General features: G+C 64.4%; 2 protein-coding genes across 2 annotated transcripts in view; one reads left to right on the top strand and one right to left on the bottom strand.

The window, feature by feature from the left end:
• The first annotated feature begins 298 nt into the window (after positions 1 to 298).
• NKAIN4 (sodium/potassium transporting ATPase interacting 4) lies at positions 299 to 10,152 on the top strand. Its single transcript, XM_029917999.1, is given in 9 exon segments — positions 299 to 406; positions 409 to 607; positions 3,567 to 3,663; positions 3,694 to 3,702; positions 3,987 to 4,070; positions 4,790 to 4,945; positions 7,323 to 7,382; positions 8,731 to 8,822; positions 8,977 to 10,152. Coding segments are annotated over 9 exon segments (1,167 nt in total). The 5' UTR covers positions 299 to 384; the 3' UTR covers positions 9,425 to 10,152.
• Positions 10,153 to 10,558: 406 nt separating this feature from the next.
• The window catches only part of BIRC7 (baculoviral IAP repeat containing 7), a 5,727-nt gene continuing 3,241 nt past the window's right edge, over positions 10,559 to 13,044 (bottom strand). Inside the window, 5 exon segments of the mRNA XM_029919268.1 lie at positions 10,559 to 10,784; positions 11,416 to 11,614; positions 11,775 to 11,846; positions 12,081 to 12,530; positions 12,909 to 13,044. Of these exon segments, the coding sequence (XP_029775128.1) occupies positions 11,421 to 11,614; positions 11,775 to 11,846; positions 12,081 to 12,530; positions 12,909 to 13,044 (852 nt within the window). The 3' untranslated portion in view covers positions 10,559 to 10,784; positions 11,416 to 11,420.

Here is a 13,044-nt window from a genome sequence, read left to right as displayed (position 1 = left end):
CTGAACTTGTCTGGGACCTGGGTTCTGGTGACGGCTCCAACCTCCTGGGGAGCCGTGTCACCTCCCCTTTAAGAAGTGGGGGGGGTCCCTGTCTCTCCCCAACTGAGCCACCTCCAGAGAGACACAGAACAGCCCAGCTGGTACTTGAAGGGGTGAGCTGGGTGGTGGGGTGGGGTGGGGGTAGGGGGTGGAGGGAACCAGGCTGAGGGGCGGGGCCAGGCCTGGGACATCTGGGGGATAGAGGGTGGGACCTGGCTGGTGGAGGGGACAGATGTCTGGGGCTGGCGGAGACCACAGGGGCTGGTGGCTAGACAGGGGCCGCTGGGGGGGAACCGGAGGGGCTGGCCCTTGTGGCCCGGGGCCCAGGCTCGCGGAGGTGGCACCATGGGCTGCTCCGGGCGCTGCATTCTGTCGTTCTCTGCACTTTCCAGCTGGTGAGTGGACACCCACCTTCAGATCGGGGGTCCCAGCACGCCTGTGGGATCCAGGCGCCATGCCCCTCCCCAGCCCTGCCCGCTGGTCTGCACCAGCCAAGGCGTTGGCGGGGCAGGGTTCCCTCGCTCTTCTGGGGCCGAGGCCGGTGGGAGTGCACCGCCGCCCTGGAGAGGTAGGGAGTCAGGGTCCTGTGTGAACTCCGATGGCCCCTCTCGGACCTCAGGTGCCCCGGATGTGTGCGCTCGTGGGGAGGGGGCACCTGCAGGGGCACGAGCAGCAGGAACAGGTGCGGGCCAGCGGCTGGAAGGGGCCGGTGAGGCACAGAAGCCCCAGGGCGGGGTGCCTGGTCTGGGGGTGTCCTTCCCCTCCCCTGGACCGGAGAGACACGCAGGGAGAGGAGGGTGAGAGCTGGTGCCCAGGGCTGCGCTGGAGAGCCTTCTGTGTTGAGGGTTAGCTTGTCCCCACCCAGAGCTTTGTCTGAGGACGTGGGTGGCCCTCGGGGCTGCTGCGAGCTGCCTGGGTCCCAGTCCCGGAGCCCTGGCCGGCGTGGGGGACGCTAAACAAAGGTCCCTGGTCACTGGGCTGGGCCGGGGGTGGAGGGGGGTGCTGATGGGGCCCATTTTGGAAAGGAAATATTGCTTTGTCGAGGCCAAGCTGGGTGGGCCTCTGGCGCAGCTGGGCAGGGGGCTTCCTCCCCTCGAAGCTCAAAGACCCAGGGAGGATCAAGTTTTAAGCAGAAAGTTCCCCTGCCCTGGCATGGCCCTCTCCTGTGCCTTCGGGCGAGGGTCACTGGCAGAGCTGTGGGGGGGCGCTGAGGTACGAGGCTGGCGTGTCCCGAGTGGAGGTTCCCCGTGGGCGCACACTTCATGCTTTGGAAACTTGAGGGGGTGGGAGTGGCGGGCAGCGTGGAGGAGGTGCAGGGTTTGTGCTGGATGGATGGGTAAGGCTGGGGGATAGCTCTGGGTTTCACAAAAGGCTAGAGGCCCAAGGACTGTTCCGCCAGCAATAGGGAGCTACAGCCAGCCCAGAACAGAAGTGTCCCCGGTATCTTTTGGTGGGAGGCTCCCTCATTGGCAGGAATGCCTTAGGAGGTTCCTGGGGTGGGGGTGGGGAGGAAGCAGACAAAGGCAGGGAAGGCCTATGGGGTGAAGGACGGTGTGATCTGGAGGTCTGCAGTCTGGGCCGGTCTGGATGTCAGGAAGCAGAGCGGCTTTGGAGAGTGACTTTGGTTTCCATGCGCTGAGTTTGGTGTGTGGGACACAGTCAGGGTTGATGTGTGGTCTGGGGTTCAGAGAAGCAGAAATAGATGTCCTAGGCAAGGGATGTGGCCTCGGGGCTCGGAGGGCTCAGGGAGGGTCCTGTAGCCTGTCTCGCCTCCGCAGTGGACAGTGCACGGACCCCAGCACTGAGGTTTCCTGCAGGTGAGGGAGAAAGGTTATCTATCCTGGGCTGAGGGCAGCGGGTTTCCATGCACAGAGCGGGTTGGGGTGGGGGGGATGCATTTTGAAGACTCTGGGTCTCAGCCAGGTGCATCAGGGCTGGGACAGAGCTGTGCCCCCACATGGCCGGTGGGCCCAGCTGAAGAGCCTGTTGTCCTGCCCGGCCCTGTGCTTCCTCTGTGGGATGGAGAGGGAGGCAGAGGGGAAGCGCTGGTCACTGCGTGGGGGTAGGGCCACCTAGCGGGGAGCCCTGTGGCTTTTCTTTTCTCTTTTTGACAAGCGTGAGAGTTTTCCCGTTACAAAGCTGCTGGACAAAGGCCCAAGCACCTCTTCTGGGAGCCTTCCCCTAAAGAACAGCATGAACTTTGGCGGCTCTGAGCCAGCCGGGGTGCACGGGGCAGGTTTCCCAGGCTGTGCCCCCCACCCACGTGGGCAGGAGCGGGGCCTGGGCTCCGCAGACCGCTGAGTTCAATCGCTCATCTCCTCTGCCTCCAGGATGTGGCCACAGCGCCATGCAGCACCCTCTGGTGCACGGCTCAGAAATGAAAATGATGCCCCCAGCCGCCAGCAGGGTGCTGGGTGCCCTGCCGGAGCTGCAGGGTGCACACCCCGTCCAGGCTCAGAGAACAGTGCCGGCCCTGACCTGCTGCCGGGAGGCGGGAGACGGAGGGGAGACTGGGGGGCCATCCTCCGGGCGCATGGCACTGGCAGGGCACCCCTTGGTTAGGGCCCCCGGCCCTCGCTGGACGCACTGCCTTGTCTTGAGCGTGGGCAGAAGGTGTCTGCGCTGTGGCGGATTTGGCCATATTTTCTCCCCGTGAAGCACCAGGTGCAGACTGACTGACTGGCTGATGGACCAACAAAGGAATGAAGGGACGGATAAATGCGTGATTGCAGGTCCTGACTGAGCTCAGGGCCAGGAGGCTCCCTCTGTGTTAAACGTCAGGTTTCTGGGGCGCCTCGTGTGGCCTGTGACTACTGATCCCAGGGTCATGAATTTCCCCGCCCCCCAAGCTGGGTGTAGCAATTACTAAGAAAGGAAGGAAGGAGAGAAAGAGAGAAAAAAAGAAAGAAAGAGAGAAAGAAAGAGAGAAAGAAAGAAAGAAAGAAAGAAAGAAAGAAAGAAAGAAAGAAAGAAAGAAAGAAAGAAAGAAAGAAAGAAAAAGAAAAGAAAGAAAAGAAGGAAGGAAGGAAAGAAGGAAGGAAGGAAGGAAGGAAGGAAGGAAGGAAGGAAGGAAGGAAGGAAAGCCTTAGAAAAACATCAGCTTCCTCAGTTGTCTCTGATGGCCTCCCATTGGTTCCCTGCTGGCTGTGCCTGCAGGGCTGGAGGGGCAGGAATGTCCTCCGGGTTGGGGACCACAGTCCCTAGAGTGAGGAGGGAGCCTGGCCCATGGGTGGGGTGCTGGCCGGGATGCCACAGCGTCCTCTCCCTGCTGGGAGGCCCCGTGACAGCAGCGTTCCCACTGTCCGGATGAGGAAACTCAGGATGGAAGGGAAGCACTTGCCCAGAGAGGACCTCTCAAAGCAGAGGGAACACTCCAAGCTGAGGTGCTGGGGCCGGACTCATTTGGAGACTTTTGCTGGAAGACTCCAGACCACAGCAGATGCTCACTGGTGATGCCGAGGCAGGAGAGGTGGCCCGGGGCCCCCTTGGGGGATCTGTGGCCCCTCAGGTGCCCCCACTGCTCCTAGGTCACCGCCGGGAATGGCAGGTGTTCAGCCTCTGGGCCACCAGTGGGCTCCCGTCCTGGCCGCCTCCATCCACATCTTCATGGCTGTCCTGGGGCTTGTTGGCGCCGTCTAGCCCCGGCCTCGCTGCGTCGTGGTGGTGAGTTCATGGCGCTCCTGCACCCTCCCTGTGGGCACCCCTCCCATGGGCAGGTGGGCTGGGAGGACTGGCCTGGGCGCCTCCTAGAAATCGCCAGAACACCCCGGGGAGTCCAGCACTCAGCCGCTTCACCAACCCCTGTCCCGTGGTGGGCTTGGGAAAGTCGTCCTCTGAATGGAGCATGTGGGTGCCAGGCTGGGGGGCAGGGCCCCAGGTCTCCTCCACGGCCCTTCCCCTCCACGAAGAGCTGACCTTGTCTGCCTCACCCTCTTTCTGCTTTCCAGTGCGCCGTGTGGGTGGTCCTCTGGGTCACCTGGAATGTCTTCATTACCTGCTTCTACCTGGAAGGGGGGGGGGGCCTCTCAAAGGTGAGTAAAGCCGAGGGGGTGTGGCCGGGCCTGCGACCTCGGAGCCCTGGCAGCCCCTGGAAGGAGGGGCAGGGCTGGGGGCCGGGGAGCAGCGGTGGCGGCGGCGGCGCCCCCTCCGAGGGGGCCAGGCAGTCCCGGCTGCTCCTTCCGGCGCTGGGAAAAGCCACTGGCCTCCTGGAGGAGGCGGAGCCACACCTGAGCCACGCTCCGTGTTTTGCCAGGAGCATGGGTGGCCGACACCTCCTGAGCAGCTGTTTGGGGCATTTTGTCCAGGACGTTTTATTTCGCGCTTGCCTGAAGCTCAGAGCAGGTCCCAAGGGCCAGGAGTAGGGGAGGGTCCAGGTGGGCAGCGGGACAGACTGGCCACTGGCTTGTGGGGCCACACCTGGGGCGGCGGGGTCTGGAAAACAGACATCAGTTCAAACTCCTAAACTGGCAGCGATGGCCAGAAACATGAAGCGGGGGGGCCAGTGAGCTGCGAAAACACAGGGTCTGGCCTGGACAGGGAGGCCTTCCTGGAGGAGACAGTGGGGTACGGGGGTCAGGGCACCCGGAAGGAAGACTTCCCTGGGGGGTGTGACTTGGGGTCCCTGCCTCCCTGGCTGGAGCCCAAGCGGGTGGGGCGGGGGCAGGCAGGAGGGCAGGCCACCGCTCACCCTTCCGGGGGCCCATGAGGGTGGGTGGGCCGTCTCTCTGTTGCTCACCTGCCCCCCCCCCAGGACAGTGAACTCCTGACCTTCCACCTGTCCTGGCACTGTTCCTGGGGGTGTGAGCACGGCCCGCTGCCTGCTGGACGGCCAGGCCTGTGCCAGGCATCAGCTGTGCCCCTGCAGCATGGCTATGGGAGGCACAGCACCCTGCAGATCCCGGTGGTGGTGAGTGCAGGGGAGGGGAGGGGTGGGGTGTCGCCAGCTTTACCTCCTCAAGGGCCCCCATCCCTGCCTGACAGGTAAGAAATCACACAAGCCTCCCATTCAGGGACGGGAGGAGGTCAAAGGGAAGGAGGAGGCTGTGACAACTATAACCCGCCCTCCTTCGGGGCTTGGGCGGCTTGGACATAGGGGCCTGGTCAGCCGAGTCGATGACCATGAGCATGACCCCACCACCCAGCTGGTGCCAGGGAAGTCCCCACGTGGGCTCCAGCCCCTTCCTCTCACAGCCTCCAGGAGCACCCCCTGGAGTGTGCATCCTTGGGTCTGTGGCTGAGCCTGGGGTCCCTCCCCGGGGAGGGATCAGGGCGAGGCGCTGGCCACGGTGCTGAAACCATCCCCCCAACACTGCTCTCTGTGCACGGGGTCCTGGGGGAGGCAACCCCCGCCCCCCCCCCGCCACACCTCGGCCTTCCCACCTCCTGGCCATCTCTCCAGAAGCTTCCAGAAGCTCCCAGAGGCCCACCCTGCCCACACTGGGAGCTCTGTCTCCTCTGGAGGGCTCTCTCCCCGCCAACCAGACCGCAGGGCCAGCTCAGCGCCCGCCTCTCCAAACCCTCCCAAGCCAACAGCAGAGGGCGGGCTCCTGGAGGCAAAGCTCTACCAGCTGGGTATTTAGAAACTTGCATTTCATTAAAGAGATGCTCCTCCCTGTGAGCGAAGGGTAATCGCTCCTGGGCGGCTCTATCTCCCGCCCACACCCAGAACTCCCCGCCAGCACCAGAATCAGCAGAGGCATGTTGAAAACTCCCCCAAGAATCTTCATTTGTTCTTTCCCACTTTCCTTTTTGCAAATTCTGTAAATGACTTCGGAAGTGCTGATGAGTGTCCCTGACAAGTCCCCTTCCGAGGAAGGCACCTGGTTCTGTGGGTCCAGGTACCCGTGGCCCTCATTTGGCACCAGTGAGCGGGCCGCATAGGGGACGGGCTCCCCAGCGCCAGAGGGAAGGCCAGCTCTGATTCCTGGCCATGGGGCCGCACCCCAAGTGCCCCACAGACTGATTGTCCGTAGGGCCTATAAAAACCGGAGAGGAGGAACCCCGGAAGGGTGCCGGCCACCTAAACTGCCACGTTTTCTCACGCCACGGACTGCCATGAACAGCCACGGTGCCACATGCCACGATGGCCCTGCATTTGAAATTTATTTCCTGTATCAGCTGCTAGCTCAGAACCTGTGCTAAACCCAACACCCACTGGACACCACTGTGCACACCAGGCAAACTCAGGAGCCTCCAGGTCCGGCCAGTCCCCTCTGGTGCCCGCTCCGGGCTTTGCCGGCCTTCTGTGTCCCACACGGGCTCCGGGAGAGTGGCCTCCTCAGGGCCCCCACAGCCTGCATGACACACAGCTTCAGAACGGGTCTGGTCGGCCGGTCCCCGTGGGGCAGCACTCTGCCACGCGAATCCGCCAGCAGCCAGGCACAGACGTGTAACCCTGAGGAGTGTTCAGTCGTGTGGGCCGAGTCCCATCCCCAGAAACGTGTCTTCGTGTCCTCACCCCAGTGCCTGTGAACGTGACCCTGTCTAGAAAGGTCTTCGCAGATATGAGAAAATTAAGAGGCCCTATGGAACTCAGGCAGACCCTGACGTCATTGACTGCTGTGACTTAAGGAAAAGGAGAAAGAAACTGGACGCAGGACACACACAGAGAGAGGCCTGCGTGAAGACAGAGATGCGTCTGCCAGCGGAGGGACGCCGGGGACAAGCTGGGGACGCCGGGGACGCCGGGGACGCCAGCAGCTGACAGACCCTCCCTCAGCGCCCCAGGCAGGAGCCAACCCTGTTGGACTCTGGCCTCCAGAACGGAGAAGTAAGGATCTCTTGTTTCAAGCTGCCTGTTTTCAATGCTTTGTCTCGGGGTGCCTGGGAGACTCCCAGCTGTAAAGCCAGAAATCGGCCGGGCTGGCTCACGCAGGGGGCAGTGGGCGCCCTGGTCAGGCCGGAGCCCGGCGCGGACTCCGGCCCCATGGGCTTCACCGACACCAGCCCACCTTCGCCCCAGCCTCTCCCTTCTCTGCACAGGGAAAGCGCCTGCGCTGGCTCCACCGTGGCCGTGGGGGCGCTAGATGACCCCCCCTTTCTCCAGGGACCTCCGGGCTGTCTGGTCTCATCTGACACGCGCATCTGCGGGTAAGGCACCCCCACCAAAGGACACAGGCCCTGAGAGACCTCAGGCTGTGAAGCGCCCCAGGGCTCTGCCCCAGGGAAGTGTGCGCAGGCCCAGGCCCAGGAGGGGCTGTGGCCTCGAGGTGGGGCCGAGCAGGGGCTCTGTCCCTCGCTCCCGCAGCCCGGAGTCCTCATTCGGACCGCCCCGTGTCTTTCAGCTCATGGGCCTCGTTGATGCCCGCTACGCGGTCAGCGTTTCCCACGAGGACAGAACGTGTGTAAGTGTGTGGCTGCCAGGCCCCCACGAGACCCTGTTAGCAGCCCTGCCTGGACCCCCAGGCAGTGGGGGAAGGAGGGGAAAGCAGAAGGCACAGAGGGGGTGACTCTACCTTCTCCTGGCCTATTGTCAGCAAAGGCTGAGACCTCGGCTCTTCGATGGACCTCTGTGCCCACGGGGGCCTTGCCTGAGCAGAGGGGCAGATGGCCCAGGCGCCTGAGAAGAGATGAGGAGGGGTCCCGGGCTGTGGGCACCGGGGGTCAGCTCACCCCCAAGCCCCCAGGCCCCAGGCCTCCTGTGCTGCAGGGTGCCGCCCCCACGGCCCCTGCAGCTGCCACAGGTGGAAGGCTGAACCCTCAGACCTGCAGGGAGGGGCCCCCCTGCCTCCTTGCAGCTGACAACCCGGCCTTGCGGGCTCTGGGGTTCCCTGTCCCCCCTCAGTGCCAGCTGGCCCCATCTGGACAGAGGTTTTGCTTCCTGCTCACAGAGGTGACCCCCTTGACCTTCCTCTGATTTGCAACCTGAATGCTCAGGAGCCCTTGCCGGCCCTGATCTCTGGCTCTGAAGTGGTACAGAGGCAAAGCAGGGGTGGGTGGGGACTGGGTGCACCAGGGCGCCACGGGTTCTGGGAGCAGAACCCGCCCTCAGGTCAGTTCCCTGAGGATTCGGGGCCGCTGTTCCCAGGGGTTAGGTGGCTGTGAAATTGGTGGTCCACATGTCCAAACAACATCCTGTGCTCAGAGCCCAGACTTGCTCCGGACCCACCCCTGGTCCCCCAGCTCTCGTGCTGTGTGACCCCCAGACCGTCATCCAGGCTACTGCTGGCTGAGAGAACAAAAGGGGCTTCGTGTGCTGGTTACATTAAAACCCACACTTTCGGAGGGGAGCCTGGCCTGGGGTCGGAGGTGCCTCAGCTCTGCCCAGCCAGCCTCGCTGCCCACTGGCCGCGCAGACGCAGCCTCAGGGGGCAGGTGACTGATGTTTGTGCACATGGGGGGCAGTGGGGGCAGGTCCTGGCGGAGCTCCCCAAAGCTCCGGGGGCCAGGCTGTCCGGGCCTGCTCGGTGCCCCCAGGCCACCTCCCCCTGCTAAGGTCCTCAGTGTCCCCTGGAACGTTTTCCCTGGGGAGTCCGAAGTTCATCCTCCAGAGGGATGACGCTGGGCTCAGGGCGGGCCTGGGGCGGCCTGGCCTCCCCCTGCAGCCCCTCAGTTTCACCCCTGCCCCCGCCTCCTCCTGGAACCCCTCAGTCTCACCCCTGCCCTCCTTGCCTGAGTGCCTGTGGTTGGGCAAGTTCTCCATTCTGTCATCTTTTCCACTGTTTGGAGCTTGTTTTATTTGGGTCTTGATTTCTTTCAGTTGATTTCATTGGTGGATTTGACCTATTTCCTCTCTACCATGTCAATGAAAAGCCTTCCAACCTCTTGTGCAAGCGGGTGTCCTTGTAAGTGTGGCCACCGGAGCCCGCCCCCAGCCGGGCCTCACTGCTGGGTTAGCACAGCCACCAGGCTTCTCTTCTTGCGGAAACCTCACCAGGCATCTGTCTGTCCATCCATCCTTCCATCTCCCATTCGTCCATCTATCCCTTACTTTTCCAGATCAGCTCGGGGCTTGGCCCTCACTCCCTGGAACTCGGTGCCCAGCAGGGTCTACGGAGGTGGGTCTAAGACAGTCCTGTGCCAGGCGGCCGAGGGGGCACCGAGTGGCCTCCTCCCAGGAGGGCGCTGGGGCAGTGCTCGGTCTTGCTGTGGCCGGACACTGCGGTGTCGGTTTCCTACCTGTATCCAGGGCCCTGCACACCGCGGCCTCAGGGTGGGGGCGCCTGGGCCGCTGGCTCACCTCCTCTCAAGCAGCCTTTGGCAGGTCCCATGCGTCACCCTGAAATCTGGGGTCAGGAGAGGCGGCTGGCGGTCCCTCTCCACAGAGATGCTCGTGCTTCGTCACGCCCAGGCCCTCAGAGACATTCCTGGCCTTCACACTATGCCTGTGGCCACCCCCTGGGGACCCGGCCCTCTGAGCAGCCACAGCGCTCCCTCTCTCCCATGAGTGAAGGCCCATCTCAGCCAAGGGCCACCAAGGGCAGTGAGTGGTGACGGGGGCCCTGGTTTAGGCCCCTGAGTTCAGGCGGAGCTGGACACGCGGGCTCGGGCTGGACCGGCCTCCGGGGACCTTCCCCCAGCTGCTGGAGCCCGGTGCGCCGTTCCCTGACCCCAGAATGCATGGCCCAAACTCTGCGAGCGTTTCTGTGGCCAGAGCCCCTGCCGGAGGCCTGGGAGCCCTCAGGGACTGGGATGCGGTCCTGTGGCATCTGGAGTTTTCCATGCAAGAGCCTTCCTGCCCCGGTGCCAAGGGCTGCTCCTTGGGGGCCTCCTGGCCTCGGCCCACCCCCGCCTTGCCCCCACAGGCCTGCGTAAGTGAGGAAGCACCCGTCCCTCCTGTGTGTGACCTCCAGCCTCGCTGGCCACAGAAGACTGGAGGAGACTCTCCCGGCCCCTTCCCCCCGGGCCAGGTGGCTGGATACCAGCCAGGGCAGCAGGGCCAGCACCCGGATGGCCACAGCTTCAAGAGAACTTATCACTTTCTTTTTCTAAAAATAAATCAAGGAAAAGACACAAAAGTCTGCAGCAGCACGGGGATCTCTGACCTCCGCAGCCTGAACCCTCCCCACCCCCGGGGACCTGGGACGCCAGTGCCGGACCCCTGGAGGCTGCCCACACCACTGCGGGGGGCGCCACAGGGACCTGGAGACAGGAAGGGGTGACCCCACCACGAGGGCCCACGCACACCCGCAGTGCCACACCCACCGCCCTGATCACACACCTCACACACTGGCTGACCCCCGGCCCGGGGGCCCTGCCGACGGAGCCTGGGGTGGGCGGCCTGGCTTGACCAGGGGCACAGGCCCCTTCTGCCCACAGAGCAAGGCGCCTCCTTGTCATCAGCCAGTGACGCTATTCACAGAAGGGATTAAGCCCGACAGCATCCCTGAGGTGCCGCCTAGCAGGAAGCAGAGAGGAGCAATGGCAGACTCGCTTCCCTGAGGGGCAGCGCTCTGGTGCTGAAGTTTAAGCTCGGACTCAGAAGTGGCCTTAGAGACAAGATCAAGCAGAGGAGAGAGAAGGGGCTGGAGATGGGTGAGCAGGGGGCCGGCTGTTCTGGAACAGAGGCTGCTGAGTGCCATCCAGGGAAGACCCAGCACTTTACTGTAAGTCTCCAAAAGCATCTAAGCATCGGTAAAACCACCTTTACGCCCCCTCTCTCTGCCCAGCCGTCTGCAGCTCCCTTCCGCCCTGGGTCTCAGGTCTGGGCTGTGGCTGGGCACTCGGGCTGGCCAGCTGTGCACGCCAGCTCAGCCATCCTCAGCAGGGCCCCCTCGGGGCCGAGGGGCAGCCCGCATCTGAAGCACCTGGGAGAGAAGGAGACATGGCTGGGCCGCTCCAGGTGCCCGGTCTGCCGCCAGGGGCCTCAGCAGGCAGGGCCTTCCCTCCCCGGCCTCTTGGCCCCCCAGAAGATTCTTGGAGACATGGTGGGCCCATGGTGGGGACAGCCGGGAGAAGGCCATGCTTTCTGCTGCGCATCATAAGCAAAGGCTGAGGTTCCCTCTCCCATCATGCACTTGGCCTGGCCTCGGCTCCAGGTTACGGACTCTGCCCAGGGCCTTTCTCACCACAACGCACCTCAAGAGCCATCCTCCCCTTGCCTGGCTCGGCCCCTACACGCAGCTGGACAGGACACATTATCCCCGTGATCACTGAGAAGATCAAGGCAGAGATCGGCCCTGCCGGTAGGGTCTAACGTGCCCAAGTGGGGGGGGGCACCCAGGGTGCCGTGTTGACAAGGACCCAGAACCAGCATCGAGCGTCAAGGGGAGGCAAGAGGCAAGGGGTTGATAAACAACACCTGCCAGGGGTGGGAAGAAGTCAGGAGCGCTGCCCCCCCCCCCCCCCCCCCGTACCAGCCAGCCAGGAGGCAGGGCGGGTGGTGCTGACACCTTGAGGCCCACGCAGGGGCGGGGGTGCCCTGCTGGGGCCACTTACCCGGCTCAGGGCAGGAAGGCATGCACGCAGCTGCGGATGGGGGCCCTGCAGAGGGGGCAGAGCCTCAGCGCAGGCGCACAGTCGGCACAGACCAGGTGGCCGCAGGGCACGAGGACCGCGCCCACGCTGTGGTCCACGCAGACCTTGTAGGTCCGCTCCTCTTGCAGGCGCTGCAGCTGCTCTTCCGCGTCCCGGGCTCCTGGGGGGACCCAGCCGCACCGTCTGAGCCTGGGCTCCCCCGGGTTCCCCCACGTCCCCCCACAGACCTCCACCTTCTGTACGGGGTGGGGGGGGGCAGGAGAGCCTCCCTCTGGCAGCGTGCAGGGGAGCCGGTCCTGCCCAGGGTGTCCCACCCTCACCTGGCTCCGTGGCACCTTCCAGCTGGGCCTCTCTTCTGGGTGTGGGCGGCTCAGGACCCATGCGGACAGGAGCTGTGGGCGGTGTGGAAACAGACAAGAAGCGCCCAGGGGATGCCACCCAGAGGGGGCCACAGGCGAGGACTGGCGGGAGCCCACACTGCCCAACCGCCCTCCTCCCTCCCCTCCCATAGCATGCCAGGACCCCCAGGGCCCACGCCACCAGGACAGGCCCCTCTAGCCTGTGGTCGGGGGGAGCCGTGTGCCAGGGGAGAGAGTGGGGCAGGGCGGGGCTGGGTGGGCACACACCTCTGGCCCCCGTCATCCTCCTGGAGCAGGTCGGCCACCAGCTGGGACGCAGAGACACCGGCCGGCACTGCCCAGCGGTACTTGCGCTGCACCAGCCACTGGACCTGGCTCTGCCCGAAGCCCATGTGGAGCACAACCTGCACCGCGGGGGCACTGGCTCCATGCGGGCCGCCCCGGCCCGTCGTCGGCGTCTGCAAGGCAGGGTGAGGGGCACTGCACCGAGGGTGGGGCCGGGGGGCAGCCACCATGGCCCGTCACCAGGGCCGCCTTAACACAGGGCCTCTGTTGCCATCGCGGCTGCTTTGTCTACCCCTCTGGGAGGGCTTTGTTTGTCCAGAGGTGCCACCACACAGAAAACACAGTAAACGTCATGGCCAAAGCCACTGTGGGCGGTGTCAGGCGCTGCTCCCAGAGCGTCACGTGACGGCTTAGTTCCAAACAGACGCCCCCCTACACACACACAACATTTCAGAGCTCAGGGAAGTTCAGAGAGTGGGAGTCACTTGCTGCAGGGCACACAGAAGAGCCCGGGTCTGGACCCTGGAGCCCTCGGACCCCTGCCCTCCATCTGGGGATGTCGCCTCTTCTCACCCCACAATCTACAGAGACTGCAGACCAGGGCTGCTATAGGCACAGGCCCCCACAGACCTGAGAGCCCGCCCCAGATCGATCGCAGGCGCCCCACAGAAGCCCCTCCTCCTGCCCCTCCTCCCCCACCCCTGCCAGGAGAATCCAAGGCTCAGGCCCAGACCACACACGGCTCCCTGCTTCGGGGGAGGAGCTCCACGGAGACCCTAGAGCTCAGTCCCAACGCCCCCCAGGGCTCACCCGTGTGGAAGAAGCCCGCGGCCGCCAGCGGCTCCGGCCGCACCACGGCGGTCAGCGGCCAGGTGTGGAAGGCCAGCCTCAGGTCCTCAGAGCCCATCCCGGGGAAGGCCGGCCCTGGGGACAGCGAGCCCTGGCC

This window comes from Suricata suricatta, chromosome 12 (assembly GCF_006229205.1).
Source record: "Suricata suricatta isolate VVHF042 chromosome 12, meerkat_22Aug2017_6uvM2_HiC, whole genome shotgun sequence".
Taxonomy (NCBI): Eukaryota; Metazoa; Chordata; class Mammalia; order Carnivora; family Herpestidae; genus Suricata; species Suricata suricatta.
The sequence above is the reverse complement of the archived record's forward strand: the minus strand, read 5'-3'. Positions and strand labels throughout refer to the sequence as shown.